The 22,983-nt window shown below is 41.8% G+C and overlaps 2 protein-coding genes across 2 annotated transcripts in view; both read left to right on the plus strand.

The window, feature by feature from the left end:
• Nucleotides 1-22,983, plus strand: part of esco2 (establishment of sister chromatid cohesion N-acetyltransferase 2) — a gene marked incomplete at its 5' end in the record, with an annotated part of 134,545 nt that overhangs the window by 62,061 nt on the left and 49,501 nt on the right. The window lies entirely within an intron of this gene.
• Nucleotides 3,022-22,962, plus strand: LOC309688862 (up-regulator of cell proliferation-like). The gene is made up of 3 exons (XM_082504904.1): nucleotides 3,022-3,105; nucleotides 14,235-14,304; nucleotides 16,155-22,962. The coding sequence occupies exons 2-3, from the start codon at nucleotides 14,277-14,279 to the stop codon at nucleotides 20,807-20,809; spliced, it is 4,683 nt and encodes a 1,560-aa protein (XP_082361030.1). The 5' UTR covers nucleotides 3,022-3,105; nucleotides 14,235-14,276; the 3' UTR covers nucleotides 20,810-22,962.

The raw sequence follows: 22,983 nt of genomic DNA on the forward strand, positions 1-22,983 counted from the left end.
AGGACAGCGGAGACAGCTTGTGCTTCCAACACAATACCACCCCCTAGTGCTGAAACATCTTCATGATGACCTGGGTCATATTGGGGCAGAGAGGGTCATTCACTTGGCAAGGGACCGTTTTTACTGGCCTTTTATGAAGAGGGACATTGAAGCGTATGTGACCAGGAAATGCCCCTGCATTAAGAAAAAGAAGCCGGTCAAACAGATCAGAGCCCCAATGGGATCAATCTCCACTTCTGCGCCGCTTGAACTGGTGTCTGTGGACTATATGCACCTAGAAGCCAGTAGGGGGGGCTACGAGTACATCTTAGTAGTCATTGACCACTTCACCAGGTTTGCTCAGGCCTACCCCACGAAAAACAAGTCGGGAAGGACGGCGGCGGAGAAGATATTCAATGACTTCATCCCCAGGTTTGGATTTCCAAGGCGGCTACACCATGACCAGGGCAGAGAATTTGAAAATGACCTGTTCATGGCCCTACGACGCCTGGCTGGGGTTGCTCACTCGAGGACGACACCATATCATCCACAGGGCAACCCAGCCGAGCGATTTAACAGGACGTTGCTCCAAATGCTAAGGACGCTGGAGGAGAGGGCGAAGAGCAACTGGAAGGAGCACCTACCCCAGATAGTGCATGCCTACAACTGTACCAGGCATGAGGCCACAGGCTTTTCACCCCACTACCTCATGTTTGGTCGGCACCCCCACCTCCCAGTAGACCTAATTTTTGGCCTGTTAACCAGAGATCAATCTGAAACACCTCAGAGTTATGCCAAAAAGTGGGCATCACGGATGAAGGAGGCTTACCGTATTGCAGCTGAGAACATCCAGCACTCCAGTGCAAGGGGTAAGAAGTATTATGATCGTCACATACAGAACACAGTCACTCTCCAGTCTGGTGACAGGGTCCTAGTCCGTAATATGAGTGAGAGGGGAGGACCTGGAAAATTGAGACCCTACTGGGAGCAAACTGTGTATGTCGTCAAGGAACAAGTGGGTGACAGTCCCATTTACAAAGTATGCTCTGAGGCAGGTGGTGCTAAAACCCGCATACTTCACAGAAACCTTCTACACCTTGTAAATAATCTACCTGTGGACTTACCTGACCTGCAGAGGGGGCCATTGCCATCCAGAGGGGCTCGAAGGAAAAGGAGTGACCCTGCTGTGGGACATGATGGGATGGAGACGCCCGAAAGCAGCAACTCTGAAAACTCAGACAGTGAAGCACCCAGAGTGCAGTACTGGCTCAGAGTATCACCACAGGCTCAACGCCAAACAAAGAATCTGAGACCAATGCATCAGTCCCAGAGAAATATTGAAGGAGCCCAGAATGTCCCTGGAAAACAAATATACATGCCACGGTCAGGAGGTCATATGGCAGAGCAACCCAGAGGCACTTCTCCTGAAAGAGAAGTTGAACAAGAACAAGGTGAAAACCAAATTGCAGACTGCTCTGTTGCTGATCCAGAACACCTTGATGCGGAGGAGTGTCCAGAGACAATGACTGAGGGTGATGAGGCTCGACCGCTGACTCCTCAGGAAGCCACAGTGAGGAGATCCGCCAGGGGCAGGAAACCCCCTCGGGTTCTCACATACGAGTCCCTTGGCCAGCCATCTTACCGAGCACACGGGTCACTTAACCCCGCTGGACTTTGTACAGTACAGGCTCTGCCAGTCTGGGGAATGCCACCCCTCACTGTGCCACACAACATCCCATACCAACCATTCCCCTGCACTGTTGTACCATACACAAACCCATATTGATACACACACTGACGAAATACCTTCGCTCTGAAATATGAAGATCAAGAACTGTTTCTAGGTGAGCGAGTTAAAGTGTTAAGAAGTGTGAACTTTTTGTGTATTTTCTTGAAATGTCTGGAGCCATCTTTTTTTTGTTTGGGAGCATGTGATCCACACAGAAATGTGGTCACAATTGTGAGTTAAGTGTCGTGATATATGGAGATTATTTTGCATGTTTTATTTTGCTGGTTTATTGGTGTAATTTAAAGCCACAATGTCATGTAAGTTCCCTGTTGCCAGGAGAGTGTATAACACTTTGGACAGTAGGGGGCAGCAGCGTGCTTTGGGAACTGAGTCGGGTGCATAGCTGCCGTAAGTTTTCCATTCTGGCAAGACTGACCAGGCGAACGGCAGCGTGTCTCCTGTGCTCACTTTCTCTCCTGTTTTACAGGATCGTAATCTGGCTACGCGCCCATCATAGTGGGGCCTGTAACACTATTTTAGTTGGGGACCCCTGTGATAGATATAGCGGTACCGAATGACAGCAACATCAGGAAGAAGGAACACAGGATGCTGGAGAAGTACCAAGGGGAAGAGCTCGAGAAGATGTGGAGGGTGAAGGTAGCAGTGGTCCCAGTGGTAATCAGAGTGCTTGGTGCAGTGACACCCACCCAAGCTAGGCAAGTGGTCAAGCAGATCCCAGGAAAAACATCTGAGATTTCTGTTCAGAAGAATTCAGTCCTAAGAACAACAAACATACTGCGCAGGACCCTCAAGCTCCCAGGCCTCTGGTGGAGGACTTGAAGAATAGACCACCCGCAGGGGCGAGATGCCCTCTTGCCCTCATGGACAGTCGAGCAGTGTTTTGAAACACCTGTGCTTTGGAATCTCTACACAGTATCGGAATGCCTGTTTTGAGCTTCCCATCCCATGTTGGTGTTTGTAAAGTCTTGCTTCTTGTAATAAAGACCAAAAGCTGATGGATTTATTCCAGCCTGTTTGCTTGAAATGACTCCTGGCCAAACTGACAACTGGAATGATGAATCAATCTTACCATCTTGCTATCGCCCTCTGTTTCAGCTTGAATGTCATATTCTAGCCTCTGCCCTAATTTGCACATCTCTCCATTATGTGTTCACCCTGTTATGTGGATAAGCTAGTTTTCTTTTGTCACTGAGACAGCACCTGGGTCTGAAACAGGTAAGACAACATTTTTGTTTTCTGTACAGGGGAGGATAAATGTTTAAAGTCTTAGATCCCAATCTTTATTCACGCAGAGTTGCCTGGAAACTTAAACTGACAGCTTCAGCAGCAAACCAGCAGGTTAAGTCTTTTTTTGTGCAGACAAAAAGAAAAGCCAGGTAAGGTCCTTTAGCAAATATTGTTAACTTATTATGTTTATTAATGATTAATATTAATGCATAGAGAGAATATGAAGATAAAGAATCCCTGTGAAAATTCAACCTAACCAAACTATACAAGCCAATCAGAGACACGTCAGGTGTGTAAGAATGGCTCAGATTTAATTTTGCTTAAACCTGGTACATACACTGGAAACTGCTTCTAGTTAGGATGTCTGTCTAAGTCAAACTAGTCACTAACATGGCATCATTATGATTACAATAACACAAAGCTCAAAGGTCTCTACAGGTGTAAGGGTTAGATATTTGAGCAAGTCCTTCAGAATAGGTTAAGCATTCATTTTTTTACCTCTTTAATTTGTTTTGTATGTGATAAGCACATGTGAAAAGTAGGAAGATAGAAGTGTCAATTCTGTGATAATTAATAACAATTAATAATCAATCTCTCTCTCTCTCTCTGAGGTAAAAGTTTCATCCTGGGCCTCCTTGGCTGTTTTTGTATTATAACACTTTTGCTATAATACAAGTAAAGTGTCTTTTAAGTTCACTCTCTCGAAGCTTAGTGATTTCCCGCATGGTACTGTCATAGGATGCTTTCTGTGCAAGTTCAGTCCTCAATATTCTACAGTCTGCTTTTTGGAAAGGGATTAGGAACGACAGAAATCAGCCATGAAGTGGCAGGCTAATTTGGTGTGGAAGATCTTGACAGGCCTGCACAGAGTTCCAACCTCAACAAGATAGAACACCTTTTTGATGAAGTGGAGACTGTGAGCCAGGCCTTCTCGTCCATCATCAGTGTTTGACCTCCCAAATGTGCTTCTGGAAGAATGGTCAAAATTCCCATAAATACTCCCAAACCTCATGGAAAGCCTTCTCAGAAGAGTTGAAGCTGTTATAGTGGAAAAAAGTTCAATTCAGTTCAATTCAAAGAAGAATTTATTCTTCTTCCTGCTCCTTTTCATGCACGGAAACAGTGTTACTTTAATTGAAAGGAAGGTTGTGTATGGGAATGCATTACTGCTGTACCATGTGTGAAACAAAAAATAAATAAATAAATAAAATAAAAATAAAATTCTTTATACAGCGCCAAATCAAAACAACTGCTGCCTTAAGGCGCTTTATATTGTAAGGTAGATCCTACAATAATACATACAGAGAAAAACCCAACAATCATATGACTCTCTATGAGCAAGCACTTTGGCTTTTAACAGGACAAAACCTCCGGGAGCACCAGGCTCAGGGTGGGCGGCTATCTGCAGCGACCGGTTAGGGAGAACAAAGGAAGACAGGATAAAAGACATGCTGTGGAAGAGAACCAGAGATTAATAACAAGTATGATTCAGTGGAGACTATTAACACATAGTAAGAAAGGTGACTGAAGAAGAAATGCCTACACCTATTGCAGCATAACTCAGGGATGATTCAGGGTCACCTGATCCAGCCCTAACTATATGCTTTAGCAAAAAAGTTTTAAGCCTAATCTTAAAAGTAGAGATAGTGTCTGTCTCCCGAATCCAAACTGGAAGCTGGTTCCACAGAAGAGGGGCCTGAAAACTGAAGGCTCTCCCTCCCATTCTACTTTTAAATTCAAGTTCAAGTTCAAGTTGGCTTTATTGTCACTTCAACCATATACATTTAGTTCACAGTGAAACGAAACAACGTTCCTCCAGGACCAAGGTGCTACATGCAACATAAATTTACAACATAAGTTAACACCAAACTAGCTAACTAAGAGGCTAAGAGTTAGCTGGCTAGCAGAGACAAGACAGACTGACCTAACATAAATGACAACATAAATTAACAAAAAACTAACTATCTAAGGAAGACTAGGAAGTAAAGAAGTTAGTGCAAAAATCCAGTAATAATATTGTGCAAAAGAGCATTTACAGGTTGGTGTATACGATAGTTTGGTGGTGTAGGTCAGTGTGTTTGCGCTTGTGTTGATTAGTCAGTCTAGACTCAATGCTTGAGGTAGTTACGTTAAGCTGAGTGATAATGTTGTGTGTGTGTGTGTGTGTGTGTGTGTGTGTGCGCGCGTTTATCAGTCCAGTCCCTTTTTGTTGAGGAGACGGATGGCTTGTGGAAAAAAGCTGTTGCACAGTCTGGATGTGTGTGCCCGAATGCTTCGGTACCTTTTTCCAGATGGTAGGAGTGTGAAGAGTGTGTGAGAGGGGTGTGTCCAATCAGCCACAATGCTGGTGGCTTTGCGAATACAGCGTGTAGTGTAGATGTCCTCAATAGAGGGGAGAGAGACCCCGATGATCTTCTCTGCTGTTCCCACTATCCGCTGTAGGGTCTTGTGGTGCGATATGGCACAGTTCCCAAACCAGACAGTGATACAGCCACTCAGGATACTCTCGATAGTTCCTCTATAGAAGGTGGTCAGGATCGGTGGTGGAAGCTGGGCCCTTCTCAGTCTTCTCAGAAAGAAGAGACGCTGTTGGGCTTTCTTGTGCAGGGAGCTGGTGTTGAGGGACCAGCCGAGGTCCTTCTCCAGGTGGACACCCAGGAATTTGGTGCTGTCGACGATCTCCACAGAGGAGCCGTTGATGCTCAGCGGTGAATGGTCGCCTCGTGTCCTCCTAAAGTCAACAACCATCTCTTTTGTCTTGTCAACATTCAGAGACAGGTTGTTGTCCTTACACCAGACCGTTAGCCTCTGCACTTCCTCTCTGTACGCTGACTCGTCGTTCTTGCTATTGAGACCCACCACGGTCGTGTCATCAGCGAACTTAATGACATAATTTGAACTGTGTGTTGCTACACAGTCATGAGTCAGCAGTGTGAACAGCAGAGGACTGAGCACATAGCCTTGTGGGGCCCCAGTGCTCAGTGTGGTGGTGCTGGAGGTGCAGTTCCCGATCCGTACTGACTGAGGCCTTCCGGTCAGAAAGTCCAGGATCCAGGTGCAGAGGGAGGTGTTCAGGCCCAACAGGCTCAGCTTTCCGATCAGTTGTTGGGGGATGATCGTGTTGAATGCTGAGCTGAAATCTATGTACAGCATTCGAACATGTGTATCCTTCTTGTCCAAGTGTGTGAGGGCAAGATGGAGTGCAGTAGAGATGGCGTCGTCCGTTGAGCGGTTATGGCGGTACGCAAATTGCAGTGGGTCCAGTGAGGGGGGCAGCAGGGTCTTGATGTGTCTCATGACGAGCCGCTCGAAGCACTTCATGATGGTGGGTGTAAGTGCAACAGGACGGTAGTCATTGAGACAGGACACAGAAGACTTCTTGGGCACGGGGACGATGGTGGTGGCCTTGAAGCACATGGGAACGACGGCACTGCTCAGAGAGATGTTGAAGATGTCGGTGAGAACATCTGCCAGCTGTTCAGCACATTCTCTGAGCACTCTGCCTGGGATGTTGTCTGGTCCAGCAGCTTTACGTGGGTTGACTCTGTGTAGAGTTTTCCTCACCTCAGGTGTAGTGAGACACAGCACCTGGTCGTTCGGAGGAGAGGTGGACTTCCTCGCCGCCACGTCGTTCTGCCTGTCGAACCGAGCGTAGAAGCTGTTCAGCGCATCTGGGAGGGAGCCGTCACCGTCACAGACAGGTGATGTCGTCCTGTAGTTAGTGATGGCTTGTAAGCCCTGCCACATGTGCAGTGTGTCGCCGCTGTCCTTGAAGTGGTTGTGGATTCTCTGGGCATGTGCGCGCTTTGCCTCTCTGATGGCCCGAGAAAGTTCGGCCCTAGCTCTTCTAAGCGCCACCTTATCTCCTGCTTTGAAGGCAGAGTCTCGGGTCCTCAGAAGTGCACGCACTTCTGCAGTAATCCACGTTTCTAAATACTCTAGGAACAACAAGTAAGCCTGCAGCGCGAGAGTGAAGTGCTCTAATAGGGTGATATGGTACTACAAGGTCATTAAGATAAGATGGGGCCTGATTATTTAAGACCTTGTATGTGAGGAGCAGGATTTTGGATTCAATTCTGGATTTAACAGGGAGCCAATGAAGAAAAGCCAAAACAGGAGAAATATGCTCTCTCTTTCTAGGCCCTGTCTGTAATCTTGCTGCAGCATTTTGGATTAACTGGAGGCTTTTCGGGGAGTTTTTAGGACATCCTGATAATAATGAATTACAGTTGTCCAGCCTGGAAGTAATAAATGTATGAACTAGTTTTTCAGCATCACTCTGAGACAGGATATTTCTAATTTTAGAGATGATGCGCAAATGGAAGAACGCAGTCTTACATATTTGTTTAATATGTGCGTTGAAGGACATGTCCTGGTCAAAAATGACTCCAAGGTTCCTCACAGGGTTACTGGAGGCCAAGGTAATGCCATCCAGAGTAAGAATCTGGTTAGATACCATATTTCTAAGAGTTTCAGGGCCAAGTACAATAATCTCAGTTTTATCAAAATTAAGAAGCAGAAAATTAGAGGTCATCAAGGTCTTTATGTCTTTAAGATATTCCTGCAGTTTAATTAATTATTGTGTGTTATCTGGCTTTATGGGTAGATAGAGTTGGGTGTCATCTGCATAGCAGTGAAAATGTATGCTATGCCTTCTGATAATACTGCCTAATGAAGGCATGTATAATGTAAATAGAATTGGTCCTAGCACTGAACCCTGTGTAACTCCATAATTGACCTTAGTGTGTGAAGAGGACTCTCCATTTACATGAACAAATTGGAGTCTGATAGATAGATATGATACAAACCACTGCAGTGCAGTACCTGTAATACCTACAACATGCTGTAATCCGGGGGTCGGCAACCTTTTTGATGATGAGTGCCGTCTAAAATTTCCTCAGAAGTCAATGTGCCATATGATTGCATTAGCAATAAATTTAATAACGCTCTATATGAACAGTTACACACTATATAGAACAACTTTATAGAATTATATTTGTTTGCAGATGTTGGCACCTATCAGCGAATAGTTATCAGCTATTTTGAAACAAAAAGAGACACTTTTTATCCATAAAAGCAAATGAACTGTACAACAGAAAATGCAAATGCTATTTATGGTCTCCAACAACACTGTTGTGATAGTGATGTACAGTCTTGTTGGTATATGTATGATTTCTATACATTTTACATTAGATAAAAACTTTGGTTGTAAGATTCAGATAATTATTTATTAAAAGCGAGACATTTTAAATGAGACTAAGAAAGAAAAGTATTTCTTTGTGCCCCCCTTTCCCTGCTAATGCCCTACCTGGCCCCCTGGCAAAACTTTGCTAGATCTGCCCCTGAACAGTAACCAGCTGTCAGCTACTTATAAAAGGATCCTGGTGTTATTTGTCTCTCAGAAACACTTCTACTCATTCATGTCACCTAAAAGGTAAACCTGTTTCTCCATCACCTGTTCAGCTCTGATGATTCAGTAAGGACATCTCCTGGTTTCATCTGCATGTTTCCCTCTCACCACATATCGTCATAACCGATATTATGACCAGCAGCTTTACAGCTGTGGCTCCAGCAAACATCAGACGATTCTAGAAATTAATATTAAATAAATTCTAACAACAGCTGATCAAGCTTAAATGTGCTGCTGTTGTTTAGCGCAACCTTCGCTGGTTTCCTCTTTCTGGCGCAAAGTGGGAGATAAATAAACAAGAGAGAAAAGCCGATCAGCTGATCATTGATCATTTCATGATTGAAGTAGCAACAGGAGAGGGAGGGGGAGAGATTAAGAGAAGAAGAGGCAGCTGACAGCGTAAAGACACAGAATAACTCCAGCTTTGTGTCTTTTTCCATTCTAGCTGAAGTCCGGGACAAACTGCGTTCATTTTCAGCTCAACAAGAAATGCGTAATATTTTCTCTGAATATGGAACGATTCCGTTTGTACGGGAAGGTCGGAAACTCTACTAACTAATCTTATGAATAAAATAAAGTTCTCTATCAGTAATATCATAGCACCCACCCAGCTGTATAGAAACTCTGTCATGCTAGCTAGTGCGCAGTACGAGTTATTGTAACTGACTGTAAAAAGTTAGCACAATGAAAATAAACTCCACCTAAACTTGGTTTATAGCTGACCCAGATAGACTGCAGGTCATAACTTCTTACCTGAAGTTCAGTTCACCTGACACTCAGACAGGTGTTGTGCCAAAAAGTGATTGTCTCTCCTCTTGCCTCCCTTCATCCACCTTCTGGCCTCCACCACTTGCTAATGTTACTGAATCTGTGGAAGCTACACCACAGCCACCACCAAACAACTGAGTTATTTTTACACAGCATCTGGCCAATCCACCACCTTTCATTGTTTATACCGTTACAAATCATCGGCCCACAAAAACGAAAAATTACCATCGTCCCACCGAGCAAATGCCCGGTATGCCCGATAGTCCAGCTATGGTTGTGCCATCAGTTAACCCTTCGCGTGCCAGCTCTGGCACGCATGCCTAGGGTTGCCAACCCCTGAAATAGACCATCTGGATATATCAGAGCTGAGATGACAAAATAAAAAAAAACAATAAACAGGAACAGTCAACAAACACACGGAGCAGCAACACCGGCCAAGCCGAACACAGGCGCCATGTTGGTGGTTTTTTTCAGAGAGGAGACTGCGAGCCAGTCCTTCTCGTCCAACATCAGTGTCTGACCTCATAAATCCTCTTCTGGAAGAATGGTCAAAAACAAACTTTCCTATTTATGTCCATCTTTATGTCTTCTCACCTCTCTGGATCTCATGGACGAAGATGTTCTTTCCTGCTCCTCTACTCTTTGAATTCTCCACTTGCAAAATAGGTACAGCCTGGAAAACTTCCTCAATAGCTTGATGCACACTGCAACCACATGAAAAAGGTTCATTTTTTGACAGGGTTCCGTGTCAAGACTGATATTTTTTACATTATGCATGACTTCATTCAGCTATATCATGAGAAAACTGCTCATGTTACCATTGTTATGCAGCCGGTACCTTGTTATATATATGTGGAAAGATAAATTTGGTCCTTGTGAAAAGTCTTCCCAGAAGAGTTAGATGTTAGATAGCTGCAAAGGGTGTGAAAGTGTCATATAAAACACTATGGATTAATTCTGGTATGCCACTCAGGGTCATATGCATGTTAATTTACATTACTCTCAGAGTAAAAGGCGAGTCTGTGAATATTCGCACAGAAGTGAAGACAGTTTTGAAATATGAGGAAATAATTTTTTTGTTATCCTGTTATTGTGCTATTAACTGTGGTCAAAGTGATGCAACCTAGGGACTTTATCTACTTGTTAACAGCTATTTGATAACTGCTCACCAAAAATCATCCTGTTACATTAGTTTTTTTAACACTTAGGGCCCCGGAGAGCAGCCAGTTGGCTTTTCTACCTTTAAAACCCTCCTACCAGCCAAATGGCTTTTAGCTAGGCTTTAGCTTCAGCCAAGTGGAAGCTAGATGGCAAACTGAAACACTCCAAGTTGGTGACTTTTGGAGATTTATTTCCCTGGATGATTGAGAATGCATCAAAGCGAACACAAAAGGAAGTTCACAGCTTTTAGCAGCTCCCCCACCCCCTCAATCACACACACCCACTCCCCTCCCTCCAGAATTCCCAGGTAACAACCTAATTTACATATGAATGACTAGCCAATGTAGCTTCCACTTGGCTGAAGCTAAAGCTTAGCTAAAAGCTTACCAGCCATTTGGCTGGAAGGCGGGTTTTAAAGGTAGAAAGGTAGAAGCCTGGGACACCTAGTGATGGGGTGATGCACTTTTGTACTGTACTCCTTGTCGTCCCCATCAGTGATGAGGCCGACTATTGCAGAGTCGTCAGAGAACTTCTGCAGGAAGCACTGGGTGGAGTTGTGGGAGAAGTCTGCAGTGTAGATGGTGAAGAGGAACGGAGCCAGAACGGTTCCCTGTGGGGCCCCCGTACTGCAGACGACCCTCTCCGACACACAGCCCTGAGTTCTCACATACTGTGGTCGGTCAGTGAGGTAGTCTAAAATCCAGGTGACTGACGATATCATTGACACGAGACAAAATACTTTACAACTTTATTAGTGCAAAAAACCCCATCAATGTATTTTCACATAAACAAGCAGCTGTTTTTATGTGCATTACAGTTATATAAAAATTAACAGTGCAAATGCTAATTCCTTGCTGACAGTTTAACCAAAAGGCATTTCCAGTGGAAAATGGCCAACATATCTTCAGCATAACCATGTAGAATATCCACAAAACTTAAAAGGAGGTTATACACACACAATACGGTAATATTATGTTGAAGCACAGTTTTTATCACCCCGCGAGGCTCCTGCCTACGATAGCCGTAATGCTCCAACAATCCATCAAGCGGTGCGGATTCGTAGCTTAGAAAAGTCATACTAAAACCTTTTCGAGCGCCGTGTACGACATAAAATCGTTTCCAGGTCAGTAAACACAACCAGAATTCATACATAAGACACACAGGATTATAAGTGGCACTGTTGATTTTCAGAAAAATCAAAGGATTGATTTTAAGTGTGCCGTATTTTCCAAAAAAACACGGTAATAACGACGGCCCGCTAGCATGTGCTACCAAAAATAGTGCTTTGTTGTGTATCTGACGGAACAAAGCCACACCACTGAAGTTGCAGCCTTTTTGCAAACCAGTTTTTGCTGCTACGCAAACTGAAGTGATGAGCTCACCAGGTGCCAAAGCTGAGCCAGGACCAGCCGCTCCAGGGTCTTCATCAAGTGGGATGTCAGAGCCACCGGCCCATAGCTGTTGAGGTCTTTGGCACTGGTACAACACAGAAGGTTTTCCAGAGCTGCCTCAGGCTCTGGTTGAGGAGGTGCTCCATCACCCCACACAGTTGGTCTGCGCAGGACATGACAACCCTTGAGCTGATGCCATCTAGACCTGCAGCTTTCCTGGCTTTAATCCTCCTCACTTCCCTCCTAAGCTGGGTGGTTGAGAGAGGCAGGCTGGAGCCTTGTGTTAAGTGTGTATTGGATGCTGTTGTTGGGGGTGGGGAGGAGTGACCAGGGTGAGTAGAGGAGGTGTTAATGGATGGTAGGAAATCAGCAGGATTTGGGGTCAAAGTTTGTTTATTGATTAATAAAATAATTAAAAAGAGATTCATAAAACAAACACTCACTTTTAACTATACTTTGTCATGGTCTTGGGTCGTCCGACCCAGCGTTTTGTGTTTCATGTTTGGTATCAACTTGTGTTTTGTGTTTATTCTTATTTTGTATTAGTTCTTAGGGTTTGGTTCTTGTGTTTAGTGCTTTAGTGTTTTATCAGCACTACCTGCGTCTTTCCTCTGTGCTCTGTTCATGTTCCTGAGTTGATGTTGTAAAACAGTCTGTGTGTTTCCTGTTTTACTTTGTAGATCCGCGTCTCGTCTTGTGAATTACACTCAACAAAAATATAAACGCAACACCTTTGTTACTGCTCCCATTCCCCATGGGATGGACGTAGAGACCTAAAATTCATTCCAGATACACAATATAACCATCCCTCCCAAACAGTGGTCACAAATCAGTCCAAATGTGTGGTAGTGGGCACATCTGCTATATTGAGATAATCCATCCCACCTCACAGGTGTGCCACATCAGGATGCTGATCTGACATCATGAGTAGTGCACAGGTGTACCTCAGACTGCCCACAACAAAAGGCCACCCTGGAATGTGCAGTTTTTTGCGCTATTGGGGGTCTGGGGACCCAGAACCGGTCAGTATCTGGTGTGACCACCATTTGCCTCATGCAGTGCAACACATTGTTGCATGGAGTCTATCAGATTGTCAATTGTGGCCTGTGGAATGTTGGTCCACTCCACTTCAATGGCTGTGCGAGGTTGTTGGATATTCGTGGGAACTGGTACACGCTGTCGTATACGCCGGTCAAGCACATCCCGAACATGCTCAATGGGTGACATGTCCGGTGAGTATGCTGGCCATGCAAGAACTGGGACATTCTCAGCTGCCATCTGCCCTGAACAATGTGAACCATGATTCATCCGTGAAGCGCACACCTCTCCAACGTGCCAGACGCCATCGAATGTGAGCATTTGCCCACACAAGTCTGTTACGGCGACGAGCTGGAGTCAGGTCAAGACCCCGATGAGGACGACGGGCATGCAGTTGAGCGTCCCTGAGACGGTTTCTGACAGTTTGTGCAGAAATTGTTTGGTTGTGCAAACCAATTGTTGCAGCAGCTGTCTGGGTGGCTGGTCTCAGACGATCTTGGAGGTGAACCTGCTGGATGTGGAGGTCCTGGGCTGGTGTGGTTACACGAGGTCTGCGGTTGTGAGGCCGGTTGGATGTGCTGCCATATTCTCTGAAACGCCTGTGGAGACGGCTTATGGTTGAGAAATGAACATTCAATGCACGGGCGACAGATCTGGTTGACATTCCTGCTGTCAGCATGCCAATTGCACGCTCCCTCATTGCTTGTGGCATCTGTGGCATTTTGCTGTGAGACAAAACTGCACATTCCAGGGTGGCCTTTTGTTGTGGGCAGTCTGAGGTACACCTGTGCACTACTCATGATGTCAGATCAGCATCCTGATGTGGCACACCTGTGAGGTGGGATGGATTATCTCAATATAGCAGATGTGCCCACTACCACACATTTGGGCTGATTTGTGACCACTGTTTGGGAGGGATGGTTATATTGTGTATCTGGAATGAATTTTAGGTCTCTACGTCCATCCCATGGGGAATGGGAGCAGTAACAAAGGTGTTGCGTTTATATTTTTGTTGAGTGTAGTTCAGCTGTGGTCCCTTCCTGTGTGTCATTCCCTCATTACCTTGTGTGTATTTATAGTGTGTGTCTGCCTGTGTCCCTCGTCGTGTCGTCTGCTTTACTCTGTGTATTTTGGTATTCCTCGCGTCTCTCTGCTCATTGTATTGTATATAACGTTTTATTTCTTCCACTTTTTATATTGCAATTGTTACATATATTTTGGATCTATGCTGCCATACCCAGGCAGTTGCTAAACTATTTTTCAGTGTTCCTGCAACAGTGGCAATAAAAATGATCTTTTATTTTAGTACTTTGTACAGGTTTTATAGGGCACATATGTTAGAACATATTTAAATATACATCTAAAAAATAGCTCAGAAGTGAAAATCATGGTTAGTAATCTTTGTATTAACTCAGTGAAGTATTCATTGTTTGTCTATCTGTTTGACTGATTAATGTCAAAGTATTATTTTTCATAACTCTATATTAAGTAAATAATATTTTGTCTTTAGGTTTATAGAGAAGAGGACACGGAGGAACAATCAGATTCACGAATGATGGACACAGAAGACAAGACTCCAGGTACACAGCCATACACATTAATGCTGTTAGTCAAAATTTATCATTTAAAAGGTATTAGGCATTATGTTTACATGCATGTAATTTTCCTCTGTTTCATCATAGTAGTTAGTGTTTGCCACCATGAGAATAATTTCAACAGTTCAAAGAGTTAAATGTAATAAGTTTCTTAGTATCATCAACAATCAATTTACTTTTCTTAAAAGAAAAGGGCCCAGGGCCAGTTTAATTTTTTAAAGTCAAAGGGAACCTGCTAAAATAGTTGTTTAAAATCTATTAGTGAAAAGGCAAACAACAATAAAGAAAATATTAAATTCTATAAATGAATTATTGTAAATTCAGAAATTTAGTAATTGTTGTTGGTCATTATGGTCATCTAAGCCTGTGGCAACAAAACAGTGGTTGTCTAATATAAGAGAGCTTCAATCCAGAGTTTAGCCACACACCACAGTCTGAATTAGTTTCTACTCGACACAACTGTCATGCAGTATTATCACTGTTTCCAAAGTTGGGTCACCTGGGAAATTTTAACAAAAAAGCCAGATGAGTTTAAGTTGTGCTACAGTACATAAAGCAACAGTAACCAAACACCAGTTATGGATTAATAATTATAAGTCCTAAAGATTTAATAATTTCTGACTGTGTTTCACTGATGTAGTTTCTGCATAATTCTAGTCTGTGCACAAACAGTTGAAGCTAATGATAATGGTAGCTTCAGCTGTTTCAACATAAAAAATGCTTGTTAGTATTTTCTTATTGCTACAGGGGCATTTCAATTAAAAAAAAATTAAATTGTCACTCAGTCTTCAGCTTTTCAGTGTTTGCCCAAAAGGCCACACAGGCCACATATCCCATTTTGTTTTTGAAGAAAAACTCTGAAGCAACAGAACACATTACAAGGTGTTTAAAGACAAATAACAGGTGATCTAGTTACATAAGTGAAGGAAACTGTTTCCAGGGCCTACTCCGTGGATCGGCTTCCTTCGAGGCGTGGACGTCTATCAGCAGAGAATGTACCTTCACCTATCAGCAGAGAATGTCCCTTAGTCTGTAACACAGTCAAATATATTCTCAAGTAATATTCAAGCATGCCATTCAGCGTGTTAGTACGAGCAGCTCGGGAGCAGCTTGGGAGAACAAGAAAACAGAGACTGCTTTAGATTGTCTTCCCAAAGTGACTCAACTTTATTCACAAGTACAACAGTTTATATAGAGGGTAAAATTCATGAGACAGCAGATTATCAGTTTAAACCAGTACAGACCAAGATAAGGCAGCGTCTTCCTGCCCTTGGGTGAAGAAGCATCCTTTGTGTAGTTTATTAGTTCAGCTACAATTGTGATTATCTCAGCGACATATTTTCAAGGCACAAAACGAAGAGTTCTTACATTAGTGAAATCTGAAACAAACCATTTGGCCTTCAACAGGCGTCTAAAAGATTAAGAAACTAATGTAGCTGAGGGAGTGATCTCTGTGGTATTTCAACCTTGTACCAGCCTGTGATTCTCACACATCAATTCTTGGGTCAAAGAGAAAAATAACTAAAACAAAGGGGGCCTTATTGAATGACAGCGTTTTCCTGCATAATGTCACTATAAAACAATATCCAGTAAATGCTCCCATGGTACTAAAATACCTAACAATAAGTATCCACTGAAATGGTACATCGATTGCATCCTGTCTTTCCTGTATATTCTATTTATGTTTGAAATATTTCATTCACCCAGAAAAAATAAAAAACTGAATTATATCTATAGTTTAATAACAAACATAGTCAACAATTCAGTCACAGATTATAAAGAAATTCTTTTAACAATTGTTGTCTTTAATTTCAACTTCTGTTTGTCTTCTTTAGGCCTGTTAAACTTTATCACTAAACTTGGACTGGAAAAATTTTATCCCAACAAGCTGACTCTGCAACTTCTATTAGAAATCAACAAAAGCAACACACATGATCATCCTGTTCAAACAGTGGAAGATATACCATGGTGCTTCTTTAGAAGATTGTTTCAAATCAATGCAGAGTGCAGGGACTGTACACAGGTACCGAATAATAACCATGAGGAGGATCAGTTTAATGATCAATATGACCTTGACTTTTGCCTTACAGATGACACTGATGATAGGTTTAACCCAGCTGACATCATAGTAGCACTTTTCAAATGTGCTGACAGCTTCTTGCAACAGCAAATGACCCTCAAGATGTCAATGTGCCAGTTTTCTGTCCCACTGTTGATGCCTCATAGCAATAATAGTCAGTGTAACCTGATGCTTTGGGCTCTGAGAGACATTGTCAAAGAGTGGAGTCCACATGATGCATCTCAATCAAAACACTTTACTGAAGACAACATTGTTCAAGCAGATATACCACTCTATTCATTTGTGAGGCTGAAAAACTGCAACCTATCCAAGTCACAGCTTTTGAATATGATTCTCAGCCGGGGTCAACAGAATCACAATTACTTCATTCACAGAGAAATGGAAGGAGGAGCAATTGAAAAGAAAATTGCCAATGGACTGGTTGAGGTTTGTTGGTACCTGCCCAGTGGAAGAGAAAATCTTGACATTTTTCCAGAGCCAGCTGCTTTCGCTAATTTGCGAGGAGACATTTGTGAGTCGCTCACACAATTCAATTTTCTTTACCAAGTATCAACTGCTGTCTTTGTGTTCCTGGACAAAGTTGAAGAACATGAGCAGAAGATTTTGCTTTCTCTACCAGATGTGAAAACAAAACTGTTCTTGGTAGTTGATGTCAAAGACAGGAATGCAAAAGGAGACATATTGTCTGTGAAGGCAACACGAGAAAAATTGGATTTACCGAAACTCAGCATCAAAATTAAACGCTCAAACATGAGCGTTGTTGAGTTTTCAAAAAATATTTGTGCAGCTATTAAGACCTCAAATGTAACCACAATGAAAATAATCAACATGTTTGACAAAGCTGTCGAACTTGGTTTGTCTGTGGATGAATGCAGGAGTGAAAACCAAGAAAAGGCAGCTGAAGAGATTATGAGGGGCATTGGAGTCCGCAATATATCCGACTACAAGAAGCAACAACTTCCTCTGCAGGGAGATAACTGGAAGAGGTTGTCACAGTTGGAAAAGGAACAGTGTAGATTAAAAGATGATTTTGGTGACTCAGGACTGGAAGAGTACAAATGTCAGCTCCAGCAAGAAGTGAAGCAAATTAAGAAGGAGCAAAGTACCTACAAATTGTCCAAAGCAATGAGAACTTTTATTGCTAACTTATCTACGAACAACAAGGAAAAACAAAATTATTTCCTAAAATGGATGAAACTGAAGCTTGATACAAAATCACGGGAAAAACTCTCCGCATTGAGAAAGAAATTTAAAGAAGAGTGTAAGAAGAAAGAGTCCAAACTCATTGCAGAGCTGGATCAAACCTTGTTGGAGAGCTCTTTAGGAATAGAGCATTACATGAGAGAGATGGGGCTGATCTATGAGTTTTCTTTGCACTCACAAAAAACTGTTGATGAAATAGTTGCTCTGCCAAGTGTTGTAGCTAAAATGCTGCTTGATGGATATCCTTTAGAACTCTTGGATGGAGATGCTTCCAATATTCCAGAGAGATGGGTGACAGATGTGCTGATGGAGCTTCATAGGAAGGTTGGAGAGAAGAGCAGACTGTTGGTAGTGTCTGTGTTGGGTGTTCAAAGTACAGGGAAATCAACACTCCTCAACACCATGTTTGGTGTGCAGTTTCCTGTCAGCAGTGGCCGATGCACAAGAGGGGCTTATATGGTCTTCCTCAAAGTTGGTGAAGATTTAAAAACTGAGTTGAAATATGACTTCATAGTTCTCATTGATACAGAAGGTCTAAAATCTCCTGACATGGCACAACTAGAAGACAGTTATGAGCACGACAACCAGCTGGCAACCTTTGTCATTGGTCTAAGTGATGTAACCATTATCAACATTGCAATGGAGAATGCAAATGAAATGAAAGATATCCTACAAATCACAGTGCATGCATTTTTGAGGATGAGGCAAATTGGTAAAAAGCCAGTTTGTCATTTTGTACACCAAAATGTTGCTGGTGTTTCAGCTCATTCCAAGTGCATGACAGAGAGGAAACATCTCTTGGACCAGCTAAACGAAATGACCAAAATTGCAGCTAAAATGGAAAAGCAACCTTCTATTATTGCATTCACTGATGTGCTGGACTACGACATTGAAAAAAAACACTGGAACATCCCTGGACTCTGGCTTGGAACCCCACCAATGGCACCAGTGAACACAGGTTACAGTGAAGCTGTAGCAGATTTCAAGAAAACTCTTTTGGAAATAATGAAAGATGACAGAGATAGAAAAGCCACACAGATCCCAGATTTTCTCGAATGGATGAAAGGTCTGTGGAGAGCAGTCAAATATGAAAACTTTATCTTTAGTTTCAGAAACACTCTTGTGGCTCATGCTTATGACAACCTTTGCAAAGAGTTTAGTCAATGGGAGTGGGAGTTCAGAAAAGACATTTTCTGCTGGCAGACAGAAGCAGAGTTAGAAATCTTAAATACTGACAATGAATCAGAAGTTAACACTTGGGGAAAAGTGGTTAATTCCAAAAAATCTCAACTGTCTGACAAAATAACACACCAACAAAAGCTAATGATGGAGAAACTAATTCACTATTATAAAAGGAAAGACAGAGATGTAAATTTGATAGAGAAATACAAGAACGATTTCTCTAACAGTATTATTGGCCTTGCCAAAGAAATTCAACAGTCTGTCTGCATTAAACTTGATTGTGCCCTTCAGCTAAAGATCAGCAAAAAGAAGGCTCAAGATATACAGAGAAAATACAGAGATGTGATTGAAGAGCAGGTCATGCAGCTCTTGGGCAACTACAAAAATTCATCTCTGTCAGATGAACAGCTGATAGATGTGTTTGAAAAGATGTGGACAGAAGCAACAATAAATGTGTGTGGTCTGGAACACCGAGATATCGCAGGATCAGTCCTGATGCAACTGAAAAAAAAATTCTTAAACCGGAAAGTCAACAAGGATTTACAGGTTGACTTAAAAGAATATGGAAAACAGCCATTTAAAGTTAAAAATGCCCATTTAGATTCCTGGTTTGAAAAGGTAAAAATCTGGTTCCTACATGATTGTCAGAGCTTTGCAGACAGTGCAATTGAATCTTGCACACAGTTTGTACTTGATACAGTAAAGACAAATGGAGATTACCATGAGTCTTTCACGAGGGATCTTTTGGAGAAAATTGATAGTTTCCTTGAACACAGTTGCAAACACCACAAAACAAATATACAGTTTGAGATTGACCTGAAACTTCACATTTGTAGCTTTGCCACAAGGCAGTTCCTGGAAATGCACAAAAAGTTCTTGTACAAAAACAATCCTCAAAATCAGCTGGGGAAGCTCAAGAATCAGTACTTGTCAGACTTTCTCGATTTGTACAAAGACAGAGATCACTGTCAACGAAAAGCAAATGATTTTGCCAGAGTTTGCATCAAACCTGCAGTGGAAGACTATGTCAACAGATCACTGGGAGTAGATGTTGCAGATGAGATTGTGACCAGCTGTCATTCAACAGAGTACAGTTCCCGCTCTTATTTCCAGTACAACATTCAGAGAGAATTACTTCAAAAAGAAGACTTTAATAGTTTTGTGAGGTACATCAGTAACTATGAAATGTATGTTAAGAACTGGATTTATGAGCACGTCAAGCAAAAAATGTCAGAGGATGAAACTTTATGCAAACTGAAAAACAAGATCCTGCAGGTCATATTTACAAAAATCACAGAAGCGTTAAATAAGGCATCAAAAGCAAAGGATGGCACTCACCTTGAAGATAACAAGGAAAGCATCACAGAGTTCATCAACAGCATGCACAAATATCTAATTAAGGACATCTTATTATCAGAGGAGGATGAAAAAGCCATCCTGTTTCAAATCCAAAGCACATGTTATCCATTTATCAAAAGTCTCAAGACCTCAATAGAAGACTTAAAAGCAGAACTTCAGCAGGAATTCTCAAAATCCAAAGATATTGCTGCAGATTTGGAAAAGCTTCCAATCAGACCACATGATGAGCTTTTCAAGCGGGTGTTTGGTTGTGGACAACAGTGTCCATTTTGTAAAGTGCCCTGTGAGGCTGGAGGGAAAGAACACACTGAGCATCATGCAGCTGTGCATCGACCACAAGGTCTTGGCAGATCATACACTGACACAGAGAAGCTGGCTGAAACATTATGTACAACTGATGTGTACAGTAGACGTAAATTTCGTAACACACTAACTAAGCAGGAATGGCATCCTTACAAAGACTACAAAGCGTATTATCCAGAGTGGCACATTCCAGCAGATCCTTCTGTAGAAGCATCGGACTATTGGAAGTATGTTTTAGTGAAATACAATGAACAGTTTGCTGAAAAATATGACGCCAAGCCAGCTGATGTTCCACAGGCCTGGAGAAGCATCACAGAGGAACAAGCACTGAAAGGCTTAACAGAAGCATTCAACATGAAGTGAATCAAGTACAATCCTAACAAATATCATTGAAGAAAACAATGTTAAAATAAACACTGAGGCGCACTTAGGATACAGGACATAATCATTACGAAGATCAGTCCAAATAAAAATGAATCAATACAAATAGTAAATGATTTACTTGGCTGAAAGATGTCAAGCTTTAATATTTTATTTTGTATTGTGTCCTTGATATAAGCTACAAATAGTTAGTTTTACCTCTTTTTAGAGAACATTGTTAGCTTTTTCTTTTTATCTTATTTTATTTGCTTTTCAGACTTTTCGATTTTCTGAAGTTTTCCTGTTTTTTATTCATTATTGTAGATGTTTTATATTCACTACAAAGAATATGTAATAACATTATTTTGCAACATGATCATTTATATTTTTCTTTTCCTCTGTTTTCCCAAAATGAAATATTTTAATATGAAAAAGTAATTTAACTTTAAAATACTTGCTTCAAAATTATATCATGAACTTCTGTTTTTTTTGGTGGGGGGACAGCTGATCATATAATTTCAGACTTTTTCTAAATATTTTACTTTTTAAAGAATTTATTTCATCAGTGATTCATATTGCAACACAGCTATGCATGATAATAAAGACAACAATGCTAATGCTACTTATGACTTAAATATCTTTACATTTTTATTTTTCATATACACATTTTAGTACTTACACCTATAGGTGTAGGTACTTTCATGTTATATGCATTTATAAATAATTTATGTGTCAATGAAACTGACCTTTTACTAATTTTTCTTTTTCTATAAACAAACCAAGAGGAGAAAAAAACCTAGCATCTGAGGGTAACCATTTTTTTCTGTTAGACTTGTAATGATTTCAAATAGGCTTTTTTGTTAAACATTTTAAAGTTCACAGATCTATAGCACAACAATTTGCATGACAACTAGTAATCATGATATACTGTATGTACACAACATTTGAAAAAGTTTCAAAATAAATATGTCTTCATAATGAATTTTTTTTAAGTCAATATTCTTGCTTTAAATTCTCTTTTTTAAAAACATAGCCATAGCACATTCCACTTCCATTGATGTCAAGGAAAGCCCAGACCTTTCTGTTACTGGGCTTTCATTAGTCTGTCACGACACTCAGGAATATATCCTTCACAGAAAACATCAACGTAATCTTTAGCCATCATCAATGGGCTGATTACAGGAACCACCTGAGATTCAGCCTCAGATGCCGACAAAACAGGATTACTCCTAAAAGTCTGCTAAAAGTTGCTTAATGAACGGGTGAGGCAAACAAATTTGACCCTCGACGTGTTTAAAATCTGAAGAGGAGTGGATCTGACAGACACTTTCAATGCTTCTAGATGAGAATACTCTTAAAAAGGTGTTTGAAATTACTGAGAAGGTTTGTCTACCACAGCACGGGAAGTCTAAAAACCGTCAACAAAGGAAGTTTGAATTACTTATTGTACGTCAGAAACCACAGCAAAATACAAAGAGTGTCCTCAGCGGCCAGAAGAGAGAAGGATGCCGAGTATGTGGACAAGTAGGTGAAGAATTTGTCTGACAGACAGCTCACCCAAACAGAGAAAAACATCCTTGCTAAAGGTTTGAATTTTGATGTGACGCCAAAACAAATCCCACTAGTGGAACTCATTACAGTCACAGAAACAGCAATTTGAAACAACAACATTGCAGATGTGAAAGCAGAGCAACTACGGGCGAAAGTTTCGGCCTGTCTCAGCAACGCAAACCCCCCAGCATCCAACATCAGCATGGAGGACAGGAAGGCACTCACATCACTTAGTAATGACAACAACATTATCATCATTCAGGCAGACAAAGGTAGGTGCATAGTTTCGCTAAACCAGCAAGACTATCATGAGAACATTTTGTCACTGCTCAGTGACGAAAATACTTATGAGCCCCTGAAACGAGACTCAGGAAGTGGCTACAGGAAGAGGGTGACAGACTGTCTGAAGTGGCAGGTTAGCCTTCTTAGATTGTGACATTTCCATCAGTAATGGGGGACATCTAAAAGCTGATGTGTACCGTAAATCTACGCATACGGATCAGTATTTAAGGTTTGACTCTCATCATCCAGTGGAGCATAAACTGGTTCTCATCAGGACGCTACAACCGAGAGCAAACACCATCCCCACAGACACAGCGCCCAGAGAAGCAGAAGAACATCACATG

The sequence above is a fragment of the Aulonocara stuartgranti genome (genome assembly GCF_965226115.1).
Source record: "Aulonocara stuartgranti genome assembly, chromosome: 15".
In the NCBI taxonomy this organism is placed as follows: Eukaryota; Metazoa; Chordata; class Actinopteri; order Cichliformes; family Cichlidae; genus Aulonocara; species Aulonocara stuartgranti.